Source organism: Hetaerina americana, unplaced genomic scaffold (assembly GCF_022747635.1).
Source record: "Hetaerina americana unplaced genomic scaffold, ioHetAmer1.1.p SCAF_9, whole genome shotgun sequence".
In the NCBI taxonomy this organism is placed as follows: domain Eukaryota; kingdom Metazoa; phylum Arthropoda; class Insecta; order Odonata; family Calopterygidae; genus Hetaerina; species Hetaerina americana.
This window is the reverse complement of record NW_027287538.1, coordinates 34,800,718-34,819,530: the sequence shown is the minus strand read 5'-3', so window position 1 is coordinate 34,819,530 and position 18,813 is coordinate 34,800,718. Positions and strand designations below refer to the sequence as shown.

At 34.4% G+C, this 18,813-nt stretch overlaps 2 protein-coding genes across 6 annotated transcripts in view; one reads left to right on the top strand and one right to left on the bottom strand.

Annotated features, from left to right (window-relative positions):
- The first annotated feature begins 431 nt into the window (after positions 1-431).
- LOC139698963 (putative leucine-rich repeat-containing protein DDB_G0290503) lies at positions 432-11,838 on the top strand. Its single transcript, XM_071597953.1, has 6 exons — positions 432-621; positions 703-1,201; positions 6,460-6,575; positions 9,174-9,408; positions 9,850-9,980; positions 10,060-11,838. The coding sequence occupies exons 1-6, from the start codon at positions 551-553 to the stop codon at positions 11,759-11,761; spliced, it is 2,754 nt and encodes a 917-aa protein (XP_071454054.1). The 5' UTR covers positions 432-550; the 3' UTR covers positions 11,762-11,838.
- Afti (aftiphilin) overlaps positions 11,827-18,813 on the bottom strand; it is a 32,032-nt gene continuing 25,045 nt past the window's right edge. For 4 of the 5 annotated variants that reach the window (XM_071597955.1, XM_071597957.1, XM_071597958.1 and 1 more), the window contains exon 9: positions 11,827-17,091. In XM_071597955.1, the coding sequence (XP_071454056.1) occupies positions 16,694-17,091 (398 nt within the window). In that variant the 3' untranslated portion in view covers positions 11,827-16,693. The remainder of the gene's footprint in view (positions 17,092-18,813) is intronic. The other variant, XM_071597959.1, reaches the window with a different exon arrangement.

The window sequence follows — 18,813 nt, the reverse complement described above, 5'->3', positions numbered from 1 at the left end:
ATCATATTATCTGGTTGTTGTTAACTAAAGTTATAACAATATCAATGTAAATGAAAGGTGTTTCTATCACAAACTACGTAAAGCACATAGACAATAAATGTACAACAGACTTCGGTGCCATATTACAATTGTTAAAAATAACTAGCCAGTGGAAAAATCAGAACAGAGCAGGGTATGAGCTTTAGAATATATATATATATATATATATATATATATATATATATATATATATATATATATATATATATATATATATATAAACGATCAGGTGATGGGCATAAACATAATTTCATTAGGGTTGTTACGAACTAGAAATAGGTATTTCATATCTCTCTTCTTCGTAGCACAAAATAACAAGTGAAGTACTAAATTGATGTTTGACAACATACTCACCGAACACATGAGTATCCCTCGTAGCGGCATTTTATGGATTGAAATGTATCACAGGGGTTTCTCGTTATCGTAATTCTCCATTTGATTAGTGTATTTATATACGGATGGAAAGTTAATTTTTTCATTGAGTTATAATTGAACATAAGTGGATGCAATCATGGATGATCCCAATTTTGAATTATTGGGTGACTTATCAACTGAGGATTTTCAACAAAAGCTTCATCACTGGTAAGTAAGCATCTGGTCAAGTCTTTCCTAAAGTATTCGCAAATATTTTAGCCTCTGTTTTACCGGTCTTAATTCCATCAGGCTAGAAGAGAGGGGAACTCTTCCCATTTTGAGAACTTATTTGAGACATCAGCTGATATCGACTCTCAAGCATACACATCCTCGTTCAACGTTACTAAGTAAAAAGAGGACTCATTTGTCTCCTAAAATTCATGCCATAAATCTTCTATTGGCAGAGCATTTGCTAGCACAAAACTATCATTTCACAATTTCAATATTATACAGCGAGGAGCCACGACTTGGTCGTTTTCCCTCACAAATGGAGCAGTCTGCAGAATGTATGGACAGTTCAAATTATTTACAAGGGAAAGATGTTGAAGACATTTTGGGAACCTTGAATTTGAGGACTGACTCGAAGTTAGGGAAGAAAGTTGTTAACATTTACTTCGGCGAAAAGAAGAAGGACAAGTCTGCTTCGCTTTTAAGGGCTATATTTGAGGCTCTTTCTGAGAACGAAACTATTGGTGGTGTTGGAGCAAGTGTTTCTGTCGCAGATGCTAGTACCAGATCAAACAGAATGGTAAGTTATTTAACTACTCCTACTTCCCACGGACAATACGGGATAGCAACTGTATGGTTGTAGATACAAAAAAATTCCACTCGCCGCCCTCAGTGTCTAGGGAATAATTAGTTCTCAATTGCATTCACCTTCACTGACCTCGTGATTTTTTTGTCAAAGCCCTACCCGTATGACCGTATTAGAATGCCATTAAATAATATTGTGCTCGTTACAGAATTGCTTCCTCTGCTTTGTGTGTTTTTAAGTTTCCCCCTCCATCCCGTCTCTCTTTGTGGGGGAACTCTGCCACGTCTGGTCACATTTCCCTGCCTGTGTTCTTGGGAGAGTAGACCATTGTATGTTGCATGCCTGTGTGAAAGTGGACTTTTGCCTTCTTACTTTTCATATTCTAGTTTGCACGTTATTGATAGATATTTACTACATTTTAAAGTTCAGTTGTTTGTTAGTTGATAGTGTATGCATTTACATGCGTGAAAGTTGAAAGGGTATTTGCATGAATGCATACGCCACCGTGGGTGTAGGTTTGCATAGATGTGTTGATTTTGCATGTAGTTATATCTTTTACGGGTGGTGACCTAAGACCACACGCCCTTGCGGCGGCCTTCAAGATTTTATGTGGATGAAGTGTTTTTCAAGAAGGTTTAACAGACATTTGCATATACTGTCATTCTCTTTGTAAATTGCCTAATTTTACTCTAATTGTGCAGATTATTGTTTTATCTCCTTACTTTATTTGAAACTGTAAATCATTACAGTTTCTCAAACTTCCTGATACAATCAAAGAAATCTTCAACTGTTTGCTTCATGAGCTACTTTTTGTTCATACTTTTACTTTATTTTACGGGCTTTACCACTTTTCAGTTTTGTATTCCATTCTCCATAACTCTCAGCTTGCCCTAACCTTTTTACCATTTGAAAAAGTAAAAGTCATGACATTTTTCCTTAGTTTTGATATAAATAATGTTGCTGAAACAGTGTTAGCGAGGGTGCTGAGATAATAAAGTTAGGAAGTACTTATCTATGATTTACTAGCTTGGCATCAGGATGAAGAGAAAAATTTCCCCATTGAAATTTTAGAAAGATTTTTTTTCTAGATAAGAAATTAAGAATAATGCAAAGAAAAATAATGAAAAATTGAGTCAAAGCAGTAATTCAAATAATAATATTACTTGTTTCATTTTGAAAAATGGTGCAACCATATTAAATGTGGACAATATAAATATTATTTAACATATAAACATAAGTTCTTAAATGTGATGAAGATTGTCACAAAAGAATTCATCCAGTGAGTAAAAGTGGGTGAGCAAGTAACCAGGTATATACCCTATTCTTGAAACTCTGGATACCGTCTGATTTCAACTGAGTAGGCAGATAGTTATACAGTTCTATGTTCATATTATGAAATGTGTTTTAAGTTGATGACAATCTACAATGAGTAGCATTTAGATTTGATTTACCTCTTGTGTAGTCATTATGGATGTTAGATCTTAATTTGTAAGTTTGTAGATTAACTTTCACATGAATCAGAGCCTTAAACTAAGTACAGTCATGATTCCATACCTAGTTAAAAAAAGGTTTGCAGGAATCATGTAGTGGTATATTAGCAAGAGAGCGAAAAGGTCTCTCTTGTAGTAGCTACATTTGTTTAACATGTGGGGAATGACCCCATAACTCAACATCATAATTCAAATGACATTGAAAGAAGGCATGGTAGTGTTAAGCGATACTCATTTGAAATGAGAAAGTTGAGCTTTCTTAACATATAAACAGCTTACTCAGTTTATTACAGGTCTGACTGATGTGAGTCTCCCAGTTAAGTTTTGTATCAATATAAATTCCTAGTATTTTAGCAGATTGAATATCAGATATTTTTGATTTAAGACTGCACACAATGCACTTAGTTTTGTTATTATTTAAATGCTAATGATTAGCATCAAACCATTCCTTAGCCTGTCTTTGGGTAGCGCTAGATTGTACCTTTGCATCTTCTAGATGTTGGCATTTTTGCACAAAAATACTGTCATCAGCATATAAAACAGATGTAGGTTTCATATTCCAGGGCAAATCATGAATCATAATGATGAAAAGTACTGGGCCAAGCATAGAGCCCTGTGGTACACCACATTTTTCTTTAAGAGCTGGAGATCGACAGCCATCAACTTCAACCAATTGATGGTGATCATACAAATATGACTTCATTAATTTCAGTGCAACTCCCTTAACACCGTAATAGTCTAGTTTTTTTTATTAATATTGAATGATTAACACAGTTGAAAACCTTACTAAGATAACACAGTGTCACAGAGACTGATTCCTTTTCTTCAAATGCATTAATGACATAATTAAATTTCGACTCTACTGCCAAAATTGTAGATTTCCCAGGTTGAAAGCCATACTGTGATTTGGAAAAGAGATTATGTGACTCAAAAAATTACATATTTGACCTTCAATAATGGCTTCAAAAATTTGACCAAAAACGGGGACTATGGAGATAGCTATGGTAGTTGGTTAAATCATCTTTATCACCTTTCTTATAGACAGGTACTGTTTTGGAATATTTTAGAGCTGTTGAAAAATCTCCTTTCTCAAAACATAAGTTAACTAACATAGCTAATGGTTCCGCAATGAACACAATAATTTCCTTTATTAGGGAATTAGACAGACCATAAATATTCTTTCTGTTGGTTTTTTTAAATTTTTTAACAGCCGATATAATATCAAATGGAATAGCAAAATTCCATTTAAAATTTAAATTATTCGGAGGAAGATTTTGTAACATATTGCCAATATTGGCAGCATCAACATTTCAATAGCACTAATTGTCTTCAACAGATTTTAAGAAAAATTATTTACAGCATCTGGGGTAAAAAGATGATTTTCTTTTCTATTACCATGACCAACTTCTTGATTGATTACTCTCCATGCTGCCTTTTGTTTATTTTTTGCATTCAATATAAAATCCTTATAAGCTTTATATTTGGCACACCCAACTGAGTTATAATAATCTCTTTTGTATTTCAAGTAAGCCTCTTTGTCATGCAGGCTTCCAAGAGAGTGGTAGGAACTAAGTAAATCATTTTTAAGAGCTAATAATTCCCCAGTATACCAGAGATTATTTTTAGTGTCGATGGAGTTTAGTATTTTTTAGGAAAGCATTCTTCAAAAATGTTTTGGAAATTACGTAAAAAACTTGAAAAACTAGTTTGCTCTACAGAGTCTGTGCAAGTACCATGCCAATTGATACAAGATAGAAGCAGTTGGAAACTCTCTAAACCTTCTCTTGTTATGGGCCTCATGATTATGGTTTTACCTCTATTTGAGAATATCTTTTGAGTCATTAAAGTCTTAAAAGTGAAGCTTATACCTTGATGGTCAGATAGGAGATAGTCAATAACACTTATACTATACAGTTCAGGGCCATAATTGGTAATTACATTATCTAGGCATGAATAAAATCAAGTAGGCTGTTGGTTTGCCCAGTATAAATTATATGAAAGAAAAAGATGTTCAAGAACCTGACAATAACTAGTTTTTAGTGTTATGTCAATGTTGAGATCTCCGCAAATTATGATATAGGCTTTCAGGGTCAAAAATAGGGATAGTACTAGTTCCAGTTGATTCAAGAATTGCTCAAATACACCATTAGGGGAGTGATGCACAAAAGCAATGAACAGATTCAGGTCCTTCAACATGATCGCAGATATTTCAAAGTGCAATTCCAGACAATGTATCCAAGTCAGTTACTTTGAAGGGCTTATCTTTCAAGACATAAATACAGGTACCACCGTTTTTTGCTACAGATCGGCAGTAGAATGATGCCAAGCTAAAATCACTAATGTTATACGCATCAACTTCATTTTTTGTAATCCAGTGTTCATTGAGACATAGCACATTCTAACCACCATGTTTGACAACTACCTCTATCTCCGATATCTTATTTCTTAGGCATCTCACATTTTGGCAAAATAAATTAATGCCACTACCTAGTCAGGACTTAGGTTTTGATATTCCCATTTGGAGGCGGGTAACACGCTTCGCTTATGAACACTTTTCCGTGTGGTCACAGGCTAAAAAGGGTATTCTTTCAATAAGACCATTGGTAAATGAACATTTCCTCATGAATGCATTGGCAACTAACAAATTTTTGACAAAATGGCATTTAATTTGTAAAAACTTGGATGTGGAGCTTAATATTGTGTTGTTCCCAAACTTGGTTGTGAGGATTTAGAAAGTATGTTGCCCAGAAAAATATTTTCTTGTAATGCAATTTCATGGTGCTTGCTGTAATACTGGGCATCAAATTTTGGAAATGTGTCGTACCTCAATCAACCAGCCTCTCACCCCACCCTAGAACTTTCAAAATGGCTAATATGCCCTGTTGTGTGTTTTGCATTTGATAGGCAGTTAGAAAATCTGACAAAAAAAGTAATATAAGTAAATTTTAATATAATAGTTGAGCAATAACATGTTATAACTTACCATAAAGCAGAAATGATTATTCCTAATAGTTATTTGCAAGGGTTAAGTATTTCAGAAGTTTGTAGGGATGAGGTAAGTCAAGAAGCTTGGTATGTGTTGTTAGGCTCTTGCCCAGTTAATGTCTTGCAAGAAAATAAAAATTCATCCCTGGTTAAATGATGTAATGAATATAAACATTTAAAGTAGTAATGCAGTATTACTCAAATAAAATTAGCCAATTGGTGTAGTTTGGTGAATAGCCTGCAGTCCTAATAACCTGAAGGCTGACATGGGTGTGATTTGGCCCCAAGGAAACCTGGTGATAAGAAGAGGATTTTCACTGTCACAGGAGTGCATAGGCCAATAAAGTGTCTGCAACCAAATGTATGGATCCTAGATGTAACATTTACTATGATTTTAAAATGTTATTTCTGTCTTTTTGAGGGAACATGCAATCCACTAGGATAGGGAGCTAGTTTATTTAAACGGTAGCACCAAAGGTACTAGAATCTGTGTGTATGCATGAGGTATACTTTTAATTAATTGTAATTATAACTCTTCAAAGATTATGTATCTACCAAGATTTTTGTCCTACTAGAGGCTCATTAATGTTCACTTTTCTTATATATCATTCTATTGATCATCATTACAAATAAATTGATAAACTAGAGGAGTATGCAAAAAAAGTATAGATGAATTGAAATGGTCATTTATCATTTAATGATTTTTTAACAATTTGATCATTTGATCATTTAATATCACTCTCAAGTTTTTTAAATAATCGTGTTTCTTTCCTAAAGGATGAAGATCAACAGTTGTTTTCAGCAGTATCTGCTGAACCCGGGGTCAAGCCAACCAATCTTGGTATCTCAGCTAAGAGTCAATTACTGGAAAATCATGAAAAAGCTGAATTAAGGTGATTTTGTGGTCTACTTTCATTTATTTTATTAGACAACAATTTTTGTTTCTTAAACTAATCTACTAGTGAACTAAAATGTTCTACTGACAATTACATTATGGTTCATTACAACTGTAGAGCCTGGTGTGGTAGAAATCTCTCACATCCTTTGCAATTTTATGTAATTGTTTAACAGGGTTAATAGTTGGTGTGAAACATGTTTCAAGATTTGTCATGGCACAACTATGGTTGTGATTTCTTTTATAATTTTGTATTTCATGATTTACTCCACACTAGATACCTCAGCAGCAGATTTAGTGATTCCATAGCCAATTTGGCAAATCTCACCCTTAATCGTTCAATAAGATTTTATGATTATTAACTTTCTTATCAACTAGATTTTCTACAAGTTGTATGTTTTTTTTTGTATTGAGCGACTTTCAATTTTCTCAATTGTAGAAATAGGGTCTCCACTGCTGGATTCTTTCCCTCTGGCGCCAATATGTTGGTACTTCCCTGTTGGGGTATTATCATTTCCATATTTGCATCTCTGTGCTAGTTTCTTTTATATAATTCTCACCTACTGCTTTCAAAGTCTCATTGAGAGGATCATCCATAGTTCCCAAGTGTAATTTCCCACCAGATTCAGTGCCAACAATTTAAATTTTTACACATGGAGTGGATGATAAAATAGATTTTAATAATGAAAATTTACTTTTTAACATACTTTCATTACTTCCACCTGTGTTTCACTAGGTTTCTATATATCTCACTCCATACAGTGTCCTAGTTATCCCTTAACTTTGCCAATTGTTTACTATTCTGAGTTAATTATAATTATTAATAATCAATACCACATTATTAAGTTCCATATTCACAGATTTATTATCCAAATCATCAACTTTCCATTCTTGTGACATGAAAGCTTCTCATTTCCAATAAAATATATGGAAAGCTATTTGGCAAAATGGTTTTTAATCTAGTGTAATTTTACACTCTGAAATTGTTGCATCTCTGAATTGTTTTAAATTCGCTAATTGAAACTTTTTCTAATGTGCAACTAATACTCTCCTTCATCAATTGGCGACCTACTGTCTATACATCTGGAAAGATGTGTGGACAATTTTTCCTCAAGGCAGACACATGTACAATTCTTATAACATGTTTACCATGACTGTGGCTCCCAAGTACCTAATTGGCTCCAAATTTTTTGATTCAAACCCTTGATACACGATATTAATTTCTCAATGCCACAAAATTAATTGGTCTTAAACTGGGTTCTCAGCCCATAGCTTATGGGCTGTCCATGACCACTCAAACCTAATGCCCAAGTCTTCCAAAAACTAAATCCTTTTGCAAAGTATGAAACAATAGATTTGTTTACAGCTTGGTGGATTACTGAATTGTCAATTTAGCCCTGGAGTAAGTGAAAGGTGAAGTAATATTTCTCTGCCATGCTCTTAGAACCATCTTGTATTGTAATGCTGACAGTAAGGTCATATGTTTATTTAAAAATTGATACACTATGAGAAGTTCGTTATGGTTGTTCAAAAGAGAAGGGCAGTATTCACATATCATTCTAATTAAATGAAGAATACAATGTATCTTTCCACTGTCCTTTATTTACGTACAATCTGTTTCAACGCTCAAGTGTCATCATCAGGTACAAATTAAACAAGTCGCAGTCCATTTATATGCCATTCATGAGGGAGAGGAGGGGTGGGTGAGAGAGGGGGGGAGGCGAAAGTAAATGGAGGTGCGATCGGCATTGATGGGGAGGGGGGAGAGGGTTGTTAAGCGTCAGGACAGGTGATTGGTTGGTTTACAGTGGGGTGGGGGGGGGGGGGTGGCGGGTCTATCTGTGAGGGAAAGGGGTACTTCCAGGATTGGGGAGAGGTATTCAAACAATAAATTGTTAACCAAATGACCCGTTTTTAAATTCATCCTGATTTCGAGCTCTTCCCACTTGTCCATCCTCATTCCTTTTCCTCAGGATGGACAAGTGGGAAGAGCTCGAAATCAGGATGAATTTAAAAACGGGTCATTTGGTTAACAATTTATTGTTTGAATACCTCTCCCCAATCCTGGAAGTACCCCCCCCCCACCACTGTAAACCAACCAAGCACTTGTCCTGATGCTTAACACCCCTCCCCATCAACGCCGATCGCAACTCCATTTTCTTTCGCCACCTCCCCCCCTCTCTCACCCACCCCCCCTCATGAATGGTATATAAATGGACTGGGACTTGTTTAATTTGTACCTGATGATGATGCTTGAGCGTTGAAACATTGTACGTAAATGAAGGACAGTGGAAAGATACATTGTATTCTTCATTTCATTAAAACAAATTTCCGCAAGGTTGAGCTGGGAACAATTGAATACATATCATTCTGTATGTACAGTAGGGTGTACATTTTTAGTGGACCTCATCATTAGGTAATTAATTACATCATAACCATATGATGGTGATATTTGTGAATATTTCCCTTTACATTTTAAATTAATTTCATCAGCCATAATTTTATGCAGTTTGTATCTATACAAATCCATGCTACTGCTGAATGTCTTCCTGCATTTCAAGTTTTCACCTCTCAATGTTAAAATTCTATTATCCAGTCAGTCATATGGGGAAAGTATCAAGAAGCACCTGATGGAATGGAACCAAAAGGAATTAGAGAAGAGGATCAAGGAAGAAGCCAGGAAAGTGCGGGAAGACCTGGAAAAAGAGGCAGCCTCTCAAAAGAGAAAGTTCAAAGAGGATGTATTGCTCAAGCAGCAGCAGTTTCTGGACATAATGAATCAACTTCAAGATCAGCAAGCTCAAGTCAAGCTGCATTTAAAACAAATCCAGGTCTGGAACTGAATCCAATCAAACTTTATATTTTTATCTTTACGTTCCTTCCAGAGTAAGCATTACCTTCCAAATGCGGCTCATTTATCAAAGCATTCAGTTTGTTTGTTCTTTATGTTTTTGTCTTATTTTAAGACCCAATTCCTTCCCAAAATTGAAATAAGCTATGCGTAGAAAACTTATTATTAAGCTTTTTATATTATGTCTCTGTCAAATGTCATTTTATGTTTCAAATATCTGATCCCAGTACTACAGCTCTTCTTGTTCAAATTTCATCTGATATGATCTGTGGAAAGAAGTTCTCAAGTTTCAATTAGTTCAAATGGTTTATCAGTTCATCTATTTAGTATTTTCATCAAGTATACCTTCTTGTACTCTCTTTAAGTATAAGTAAATGCATGATGACGTATAAGTAATCATTTTCATATATCTTCATGTCAGCAAAAAGAGGACGACTTAAGAGACAAGGAATCCAAGCTGGAGGAAACTCTGAAACAGAAAACTGAATTTTTGGCCAATAGGCATAATGACATTGTACGAGCACAGAAACAACTAGTGGAAGGTTTCAAAAAGTAAGCCATTAGTACATCCATGGATCAAAGATGGATGCAATTCACAGCATTGTTTGCTTAATGCTTTTCATATTTTCAGGCTTAATCAGGAGAAAGACACTGTTCAATACTTACAAAAAGAAATGGAGATTTGGCGTAATCAAGTCTTAGAAGAAACTGCTGGCAAGTCTCCAAGTTTGCTGCAGTTCCACAATTCGGGTAAACATTCAAAGACAGATGGAAAGGGAATTCAACAACAAGCAAATGATAATATTCCCATCTCGGATACTATGAACGTGGTCCATTCAATTCAAACTTTGCATCAAGAAGCAATTCAGGATTGCCACCAAATGGTAAGTGAAGTCAAGGAGAAAAATGAAAGACTCCAAACACTAGCTGATGAGCAGCAATCCAAGATAAATGCACTGTCTTCAACAGCATCACAACTATCCAAGCAGTTGGAAGAAGCTAAGGCAGCTTTGCGTCTACTCTCTTCGCATGACAGCCACCCATCAGATTTAGAACCAAAGAATAGTTTAGAAGAGAGGGTAACAGTCCTTTCAATGATGCAAGATGAAAAAAAAAGATCCAGGGAAGGGCTAAGGAGACCAATAGAATCAGTTGAAGGTGGAACCAATAGATTCAGGTATTTCAGAGATGGTGCTCACAGGAAATTGAGGGGTACTTCAAGGACATACAGACAGCACAGCAGTGATAGTGAGAGCAGCTCTGCATCCAGTCCAACTGAAGAAATCATTCAGGAGGCAAGACGTAGATTAGAACGGTTGGAGAAGGAGTCGGATGAGGTGGACAAGCAGTTCTTTATGCTGAGGCAGAAACACCTGGCAGATACAGGTGGAACTTCTGGACTTGGTTACAGTGATGTTTTTCCTGGAACCCTTCGAGAAAGTGTCCCAATGTACAATCACATGTCGACAATTCTAAATGGTGCACTCCCAGTAACAACACCTTACCAGTTGCTGCAAGGTAATGCTGCTGTTAAGGTTTTGGATGAGCATCCAGATTTACAGCCATATCAAGGGCAAGATGCTCAATATCCTGGTGGTCCTGTGAAAAATCAACCCCATATTTCAGTACCAACTAATTCAAATCTTACTTTTCCACCCCCTATAACTAGGTTATGCCATTCATTGAGAACTGAAAGTAAAAATGGTATGGAATCTATGCAATCAGCAAGTGGAGTACAAAACAATAATGCTCGTAAGGATTCCTCAGGAAATCACGTATTCAGAATAGAAACTGAGGGAAATTCTTTTCATTCAACCAAAACTGCACTTCCTTCATCATCAGAGGTTCCAGTTGGATTTGAACACTTGAATACAAATCTTACCTTCAAAAATGACCACAGGCAAATATTTCAGTCCCACAATGACTTCCCTACAAAGGAAAATCAACGGAGTGTACACTTTGAAATGGGACTAGATGAAAGAAATGGTGGTAATGGCCGTATTAAGGAAAAGAATCATTTTTCAGCAGTGTACAAGGAGGCTGACAAAAACAACATTGTTGAGCAGCTAGGGGAAAGAATGGAAGTGAAAACAAAGGAGGGAAGTATTTCCATGATGGCAGATCCCCTTCCTTTATCAGTGGTTGATGTAAATAAGGAAAATAATCAAAAGAAAGGTGAGTTAGATGGTAATGCACATGGTGACGTACTATCTCAGGAAACTGATGCATTTAGGACAAAAATGTCAGTATCTTCTGGAGAAGACAGTAGTAGCCCAAAACTGTCCATAGGAATTGATGACAGCAAGGAAAAAGATCATTCTGAATTATGGTGACATTACATGCAATATTCAAATAATATGTTTTATCATATTGATTAATTTATTATATTTACAATAACAATTGATGAAAGCAAGCTTCATTTTACATTTGTACATATGTATTTGATTGGGATACCATACATACCCGCTTATTAAATAAATAATATTAATTTTATGAATTTTGGAATTCTTTCCATTAACACCATTTATCAATATAATCTCAGTCAGAAGGTGATAGGAAAAGAAAATAATACTTGATTAAAAATCTCTTGTACAAATATAACAAGAAATACTTTCAAGTTACATCACATTTTAATGCATCAATAATACTAGACCTGCAATAATTTAACAAAATTTAGAGTAAGTGTAAACATTTTAAGGCAACACCCCACAAGTCAATGAGTTAAAGATAACAATTTAAGTATTTAACTTTCAAAGCAATTCAATATGGTTTGAAACCAAAATAGAACCTTGAAATGCAGTAAAAGCCCACTTAACTGGCACAAGCTTAACTTTGCGAGTCATTGGCATGATGTGATTGCCTAAACAATTTCATGATTTGGCCTCATTCAAACAAGCACTATAATTTTTTAATAATAACCAATGTGATAAAATATTTTCCAATGAGTAAAGATCAAAACTAATATCTTTTCTTTGAACGGCGTGGTTTCTTTTATACTTGGGTAAATTTTATAAATTTAGCTTATACGTAGCCTCTTGAAGCTGCACCTTAATATGTATTATTAATTTTCACTCAAACAAATTGGAAAATTTCAATTTTCTTAATTCACTTCATTTATTGCCTGAAGGTTTCAACTAAATTTTATATGTGCCACCATAAGAAATTTCAGAACACTTGTTTGATACGAGGTTGGTGAGAAGTATATTGTGGATGAAATGCATCTTCTCAATTTAATGGAATTGAAGGCTATCAATAATCAATTTCCACTCTGATTTATGCAGTATATATAAAAACTTGATGTTCAATTACAGGGATTACATTCTTAGGACGCTAAATAATGCATTCCAAAAATTGTAGCATATTTTAACAAAAAAAATGCTGGGTGGAGTGAGCTGGAAAACATTTTCGAATGGACATATGCACATTGAACCACAATTCTTAATTTTCTGAGTGAACTAGTTTTTCATGGCATTCAGAACCCATAGAACAAAGAAAATTACTTATATCTACATTAAATGCTTGGCAACTTCCTATCATCAGTACAGTTCATTCTCAAAATATTCGAATTCTCATTCAAAATTTTAAGCGTTAAATATTAATTCATAGAATACTTAAGGCATTGCCAATATTTCAATGAATGAACTAAAAAAACTATGTTTCATGGCCAACTAAATAAAATGAAAATTTTGCATAAGGGAACTAATGACGTAAATAAAAATTATTGGTTTGGAGTAAGCTTTAAATCCCAAGTCCGAGTACTGCTGTCAGTTCCCTCACAGTTTCTCAGTTTGCAAAGATGCAACAATGATCTATTCAGAAACCATCAATCAGAAATTAATTATTCCAAAATCTTTAATGGCCATTAGAAGCCTGCAGCAGTGGAAATAGACACAATAAACGTGTAAGGCTTTTTTATAGGCATAAGTATTTGATATAAAAAAACCATAAACACAGCATTCAACCCAAAGGTTGGTTTGGTAGGTGATGGCAGAATCCACCCAGTGGTAAGCCCGATGGCATGTGAAATTCACACATCAGGGTAGGGGGCCAGTTCCTTTCCCTGTGCCGGGTATGGTTTCCCAGGAAGATCTGGTACCCGAAAAATCTCATAACTTGGGTGGAGCTACAGGTGCCCAGGAATCGAACCCGGGACCCTCCAGTCAGTGGTCCAACACACTACCACTGGACTACCTCGACCCACGTATTTGATACATGATAAAAAATTCCTTCCTTGATTAACAGTCGTGCTATCTGGTTGCATACCTTAGGGTTCCTTAGAAAACAAAAGCACATATGCTCGACATCCTTGCGTACTTCATGAATCAGGATGAAAGGCTGAAGATATATTTGCCTTATAATAGAACATATATAACAAAATGATTATTAACAAGAGAACACAGGAAAGGCAGGAGAAAAATTGAGTACTTAATAAAGTTACTATTGTGTCTTCTTTCCTCTTTTATAAGAGGAGAGAAGAAATAGAAAAAAATTAACCACTACAGACAAATGATCAAAAATATAATTAGGTTGAGGAAAAGGAAAGCAGAGAATTCACAGTGGATGACATATTCATGCGTAGAACTGCATGATAGCTTATCACAAGCAAAAATTGATGCCTATCACAGAACTGGTTATCTTAAAAAGCACTTTCACTTTGCATACAGCAAACTAATCAGAAATAGTTAGGGGAAATTCTCATGGAAAAAAAAGATGTTAAGAGAAAGTAGAGAGATACTTCACATTGGGAAATAATTTAATAACACAATACTGGAGTGCAAAATAATTAATTAATATTCACTAATTAGGAGATCGGAATTTGAGGATGCTCTCAATGATTCACATGAAACCAAAACATTGTAATCAACACCATCCCCTAAGAAAATATAAGGCTATCAACATCATGCAACAGGATCCATGACGTTTAAGCTCAACAAAAATGCATGACTTTCAGCAGATCTGAATGGTTTCTATACTTTCCCTTGACAAAAGTTGTTATATCTAAGAACATGCAGCTACAAGAGTTAATTTATGGAATTTTTCAGTTTGGAGAAAGTATCTGATATATTGACTGCAACAAAATACTGGCTATCCTAATAGTAAATACTATACTCAGAGCCGTTCCCAGGAATCAAACCAGGGTCCTCTAATAAGCCAGTAAATCCAGCATTTAACCCACTAGACAGCCACATCCCCTGAAATAATAAGAAAGATCCAGCAACGTAATGTCTTATTTGAATTAAGCATTTGGCTGGATAGCACTCAATGAATCTATCTGTCATAATTTAATATATAAGAGAAAAATCTCACCTTTAGCCAAAGACAGAAAATATACAACCTCAATCATTGGGACCATTAGAATTCCATTAAGGTCATAAAAAAATTACCTCTCACAACACATAATCTATGGAAATATAATACACACTTTCCTTTCACTCTCCATGGAGGTAGTTGTCTGGAGAATAGTGTGGTAACTAACATGAAAAACTGCATGATTCATAACAATGTTTACCATACATGTCATGAAAAAGTTCATCCGCCAAACAGGCATATTTTTTCTGGGGTAAATTTGCCTATCTAAATCATGAATAACGTTATAGATACCAAAAAAGAAACCCGACAAGAAAGAACGGAATGACAAAGAAAGTAAGAGACTGGAATGCAATGAGGAATATAACAAACTAATAATGAAGGCGTGACTTTTAAAAAGATTCTTTTGAAAAAAGCTCTAAGTTAAGAATAAAAAACACAATAGGACTTTCAAAAAATCACTTCCAGCTTTACTTCAATGAAATATTCCCTAATAAAATAATATTAATTTAACTGACATTTATATGATGAAATCAGGGTACTGTCTTACAAGTTTTGGTGTGCCAAATTACCAACTGCAGTTCCATTAACAATCAAATTTTCTGAAAATTGAATTACATGAAATATTTCACTTAATTTTATTAAAAAAGAAATAGACCAATTTTGTAATTAGATGCATAATGTACAGGTGTCAAAATCATGACCTTCTTTGGGGAAACATGGTGAATTCAGTCTGATATACTATTTATAAAAAGAAAGAGGAACGGACTCAACAATGACATTTTGATTTTTAGGGTCGATACTTATTGCTTGATTATATAAAATACGCCGATAAAGTTTTCAGTCAAATTCTCTAATATTTTGAAGTCATCTCATCAGAGTTTTTAAAGAGGTTAAAGCCTTCCCAACTGGTTAATCAGTAAGCCTAGGCACTCCCATTCCCTTCAAACAATAAGGAACAAACCACAGAGAAGATAACATCTTCTTTCTTTTATACTAATACTGAAATTTTCATTCCAAATGACAAAAACAGCAAAATATATAAGATAAACCCTATTGAGAAGATCAATTTTCTTACCTTACGCCAAATCTGTTTCCCTTAAATTTCTTGGCGAGGAAATTTTCCCTCAATAAGAATAATTGACAAATTGCTACCTTTAACAGTTTCTTTGCTCAAGTTAATCATGTACACACCCATGCATTGGCAAACGTATAAAAGAGATAATTGAATTCCTGATAATAGTTAATTTTATTGGTTTTGGGAACCAGTTAAAAAGTGGGCCTTTACTGTTTAAAATTCACGTTGCTCTAACAGCCATAGAATTAGATTTCAAAATATTAACATAAGAGAGACAATTTTTGGCTCTTCAATTTCAAACCAGAAATTTTTCTAATAAAACAAATTCAACATATTCAAATATTTACACAAATATAAAATTTATAAGGCTTAATTACAAATATACAACTCCTAACCATCATACGGAAACTTATTTGATTAAAATATCTCACAATTTACACATTAAAAGGTCAATAAATAAAACACTGCATATATAGTAAAATTATGTCCCAATACTTACCATCAACCAGGCAAAAGCATTGCAGCCTAAAAGTTTACTGACTAATAGACAACCAGCTTATTAAAACAAACTGTGTATCAAACAGGTTATGTTTAGAAACGATAACCACCAACTGATTGCAGAGGGGCAATAAAATGCAGGAAAAAACATCTGCTAGTGAGAAAATTACCTTGGAAAAATATCCAAACATGAATAAATTCACTACAGACTATAAGTACCTGGGCTTGGGAAGCAAAATGTTATTTCTTTCCTTCTAGAGTGTAAAAGCTCTCTTTGGCCAATAATATCATCAGAAAAATGATTAATTTAGAAACCTGCCTCTTTTCCACCACCAAGTAGCCTATTTATTATTTCATTTGTGATTTGATGAGTGTTGATTCTCTAGTCAGGATATGCAGATGACGAGCTCGTGGCACCTACCAGGGACACAGGGCAACTCTGTGGACCAGAATCGACATTGGGTGACTCCCTCAGAGGAAACATGAGCATCCGTGCATTGATGAACGACAAATCGGGAAGATTATGAATCACAGCTAATGACTCAGGGCACAGGGTTACACCTTCGGCCTGCCTGCGCTTAGTCTTAGCCCTACTACTCAACGAACTTTTGGATTTGTGCCCTGGTTTCTGCAAGTTGTCCGAAGCTAATATTTGCTCAACAAGTTTCTGATGTGAGTCTTGCTGTAACTTCTTCATTGGCTGAAGTGGCTGCTGGCTGGGAGTTAAACACGTCGTCCCCATCGTCTCCTCTGGTGTGGATAAGAACTCCTTCTCAAGACCTATTAAGAAGCATCAATGTATGAATTAATCATAATTCAATTAATTGTAACTAGATAAAATTTTTCTACCACCAACCAAGGATAATCATTAAAAAAACAGCTATCATTATGCAGCTCAAAATGCTACTAAATTTTTACTTGTGATATCATCCTTTTATCATACATGTAAATTAGATATTTTGATTAATTTGCACAACTGAGAAAAAAAGAAATTTTTTTCAGCCTGAACTTATGATTGAGTAAATATTCAAATTCCTAACATGTATCTTTCTCATTCCTTTTGCGATTTTCCCAAATGTACAACAATTTAAAATGAACATATCTACCATAGTTTCTGAGTCCATTAGTATTTGAATCCATGCATGAAAGACATTCTCAGCAATCTCCTACACTTAAATGAGTGGTATAACAATGAAACAGTTGCTCATTTAAATTATTTTGAATTATTTGATCTACATAGAATCACATAAGTCATTATTTGCCAATGCAAGAGCCACATGAGGGAATTGTGGTATATTGAGTATAGTATACACTGAGGCAAATGAAATATGTGGAGAGGAAAAGAAACAATGTGTCAAAAAACTGCACTTCAATAACAGCACTAGGAAAAAAATGTCTACGTAAATTCTATTTATCTAATATTAATCAAGAACCACTGCCCATGAAGATGACAAAACTACGCTTTCACATCTAGTCTGAGGGTGCACTTTCATTAAGTTCTTCGAATGCAGTCTTTTTAATTAAAAACATTTTCTACCAAAGCCACTACAGTGCCCATAAGAAAATAACACTTCCTTTCTATAGTACATCCCAATCCAAGAAAAAGAAACAATTCAGAGTTGTGAAGGAATATTAATGCATAACCATGGTGACCATTCAATTGACAAATATCAGTAACTTAACAAGTTTTTTGAAAAAGAAAAAGGGGTAAAATTTGGTATCTGATTCAGGAATTTCTAACAAGAAAAATGTTCTTTATAGATTAACAAGGAGGTGGAATCAAACTTGAACAATTACCTATTTAGGACTATTAAAAACCCAACACTACAATAAACCCAACAGTAGTGATTTTAGTGAGAGGCATTGAGAAAAAGATAAATGTACTCAGGACCTTTTATACCTTATTTTACAGGGAATTTGGTAATGAAAATATGAAATTTATGCATCAGCCTTCTTATGAAAAACCTGTTTTTACATGTTATGATATGTTGTCAAAAATTATATTATCGTTGTAATTATTATATTACAGGGCCTATCATTTCAATCACTGTTATAGATCAGCAACTTTCAACAGAAACATCTGAGAAAAATCAGGTATTAGAATAAAAAACAAGTGGCCACCCCGATCTGCAAATCAATGATTAATCACATTAATTAAGTGTTAACCCTGGAAAAATTAAGTATGATACATAATACATATGGCAGTTCAATTGTAATTAAACATGCTTCTCACATTAACTGAAAACATCGACTAAAGGGTAAATTATATATTAAGAAATTAACAAAGTTAATAATGTAATTTATACATGAATTTAGATACATGCATAATAAGAGAATAAAAATCATTTATAACAAGCTGTGAAAATTAATTCCTTTAAAGATAAAATATTATATTTTTAAATAAAATGAATAAACAAAAATATCTTAAAACCAGTTTAAATTTTGAGTTGGTGTGAACATGAAGTTTAGTTCCATGTACTTAGTATGAAGATACTTATGTAT

Bases quoted from the DNA above. Each gene is read 5' to 3' on its own strand.
- LOC139698963 (XM_071597953.1), top strand. From the start codon at position 551: ATGGATGATCCCAATTTTGAATTATTGGGTGACTTATCAACTGAGGAT. The intron at 622-702 runs GTAAGTAAGCAT...TAATTCCATCAG, and splicing joins CAACAAAAGCTTCATCACTG to GCTAGAAGAGAGGGGAACTC. The intron at 6,576-9,173 runs GTGATTTTGTGG...TCTATTATCCAG, and splicing joins CATGAAAAAGCTGAATTAAG to TCAGTCATATGGGGAAAGTA.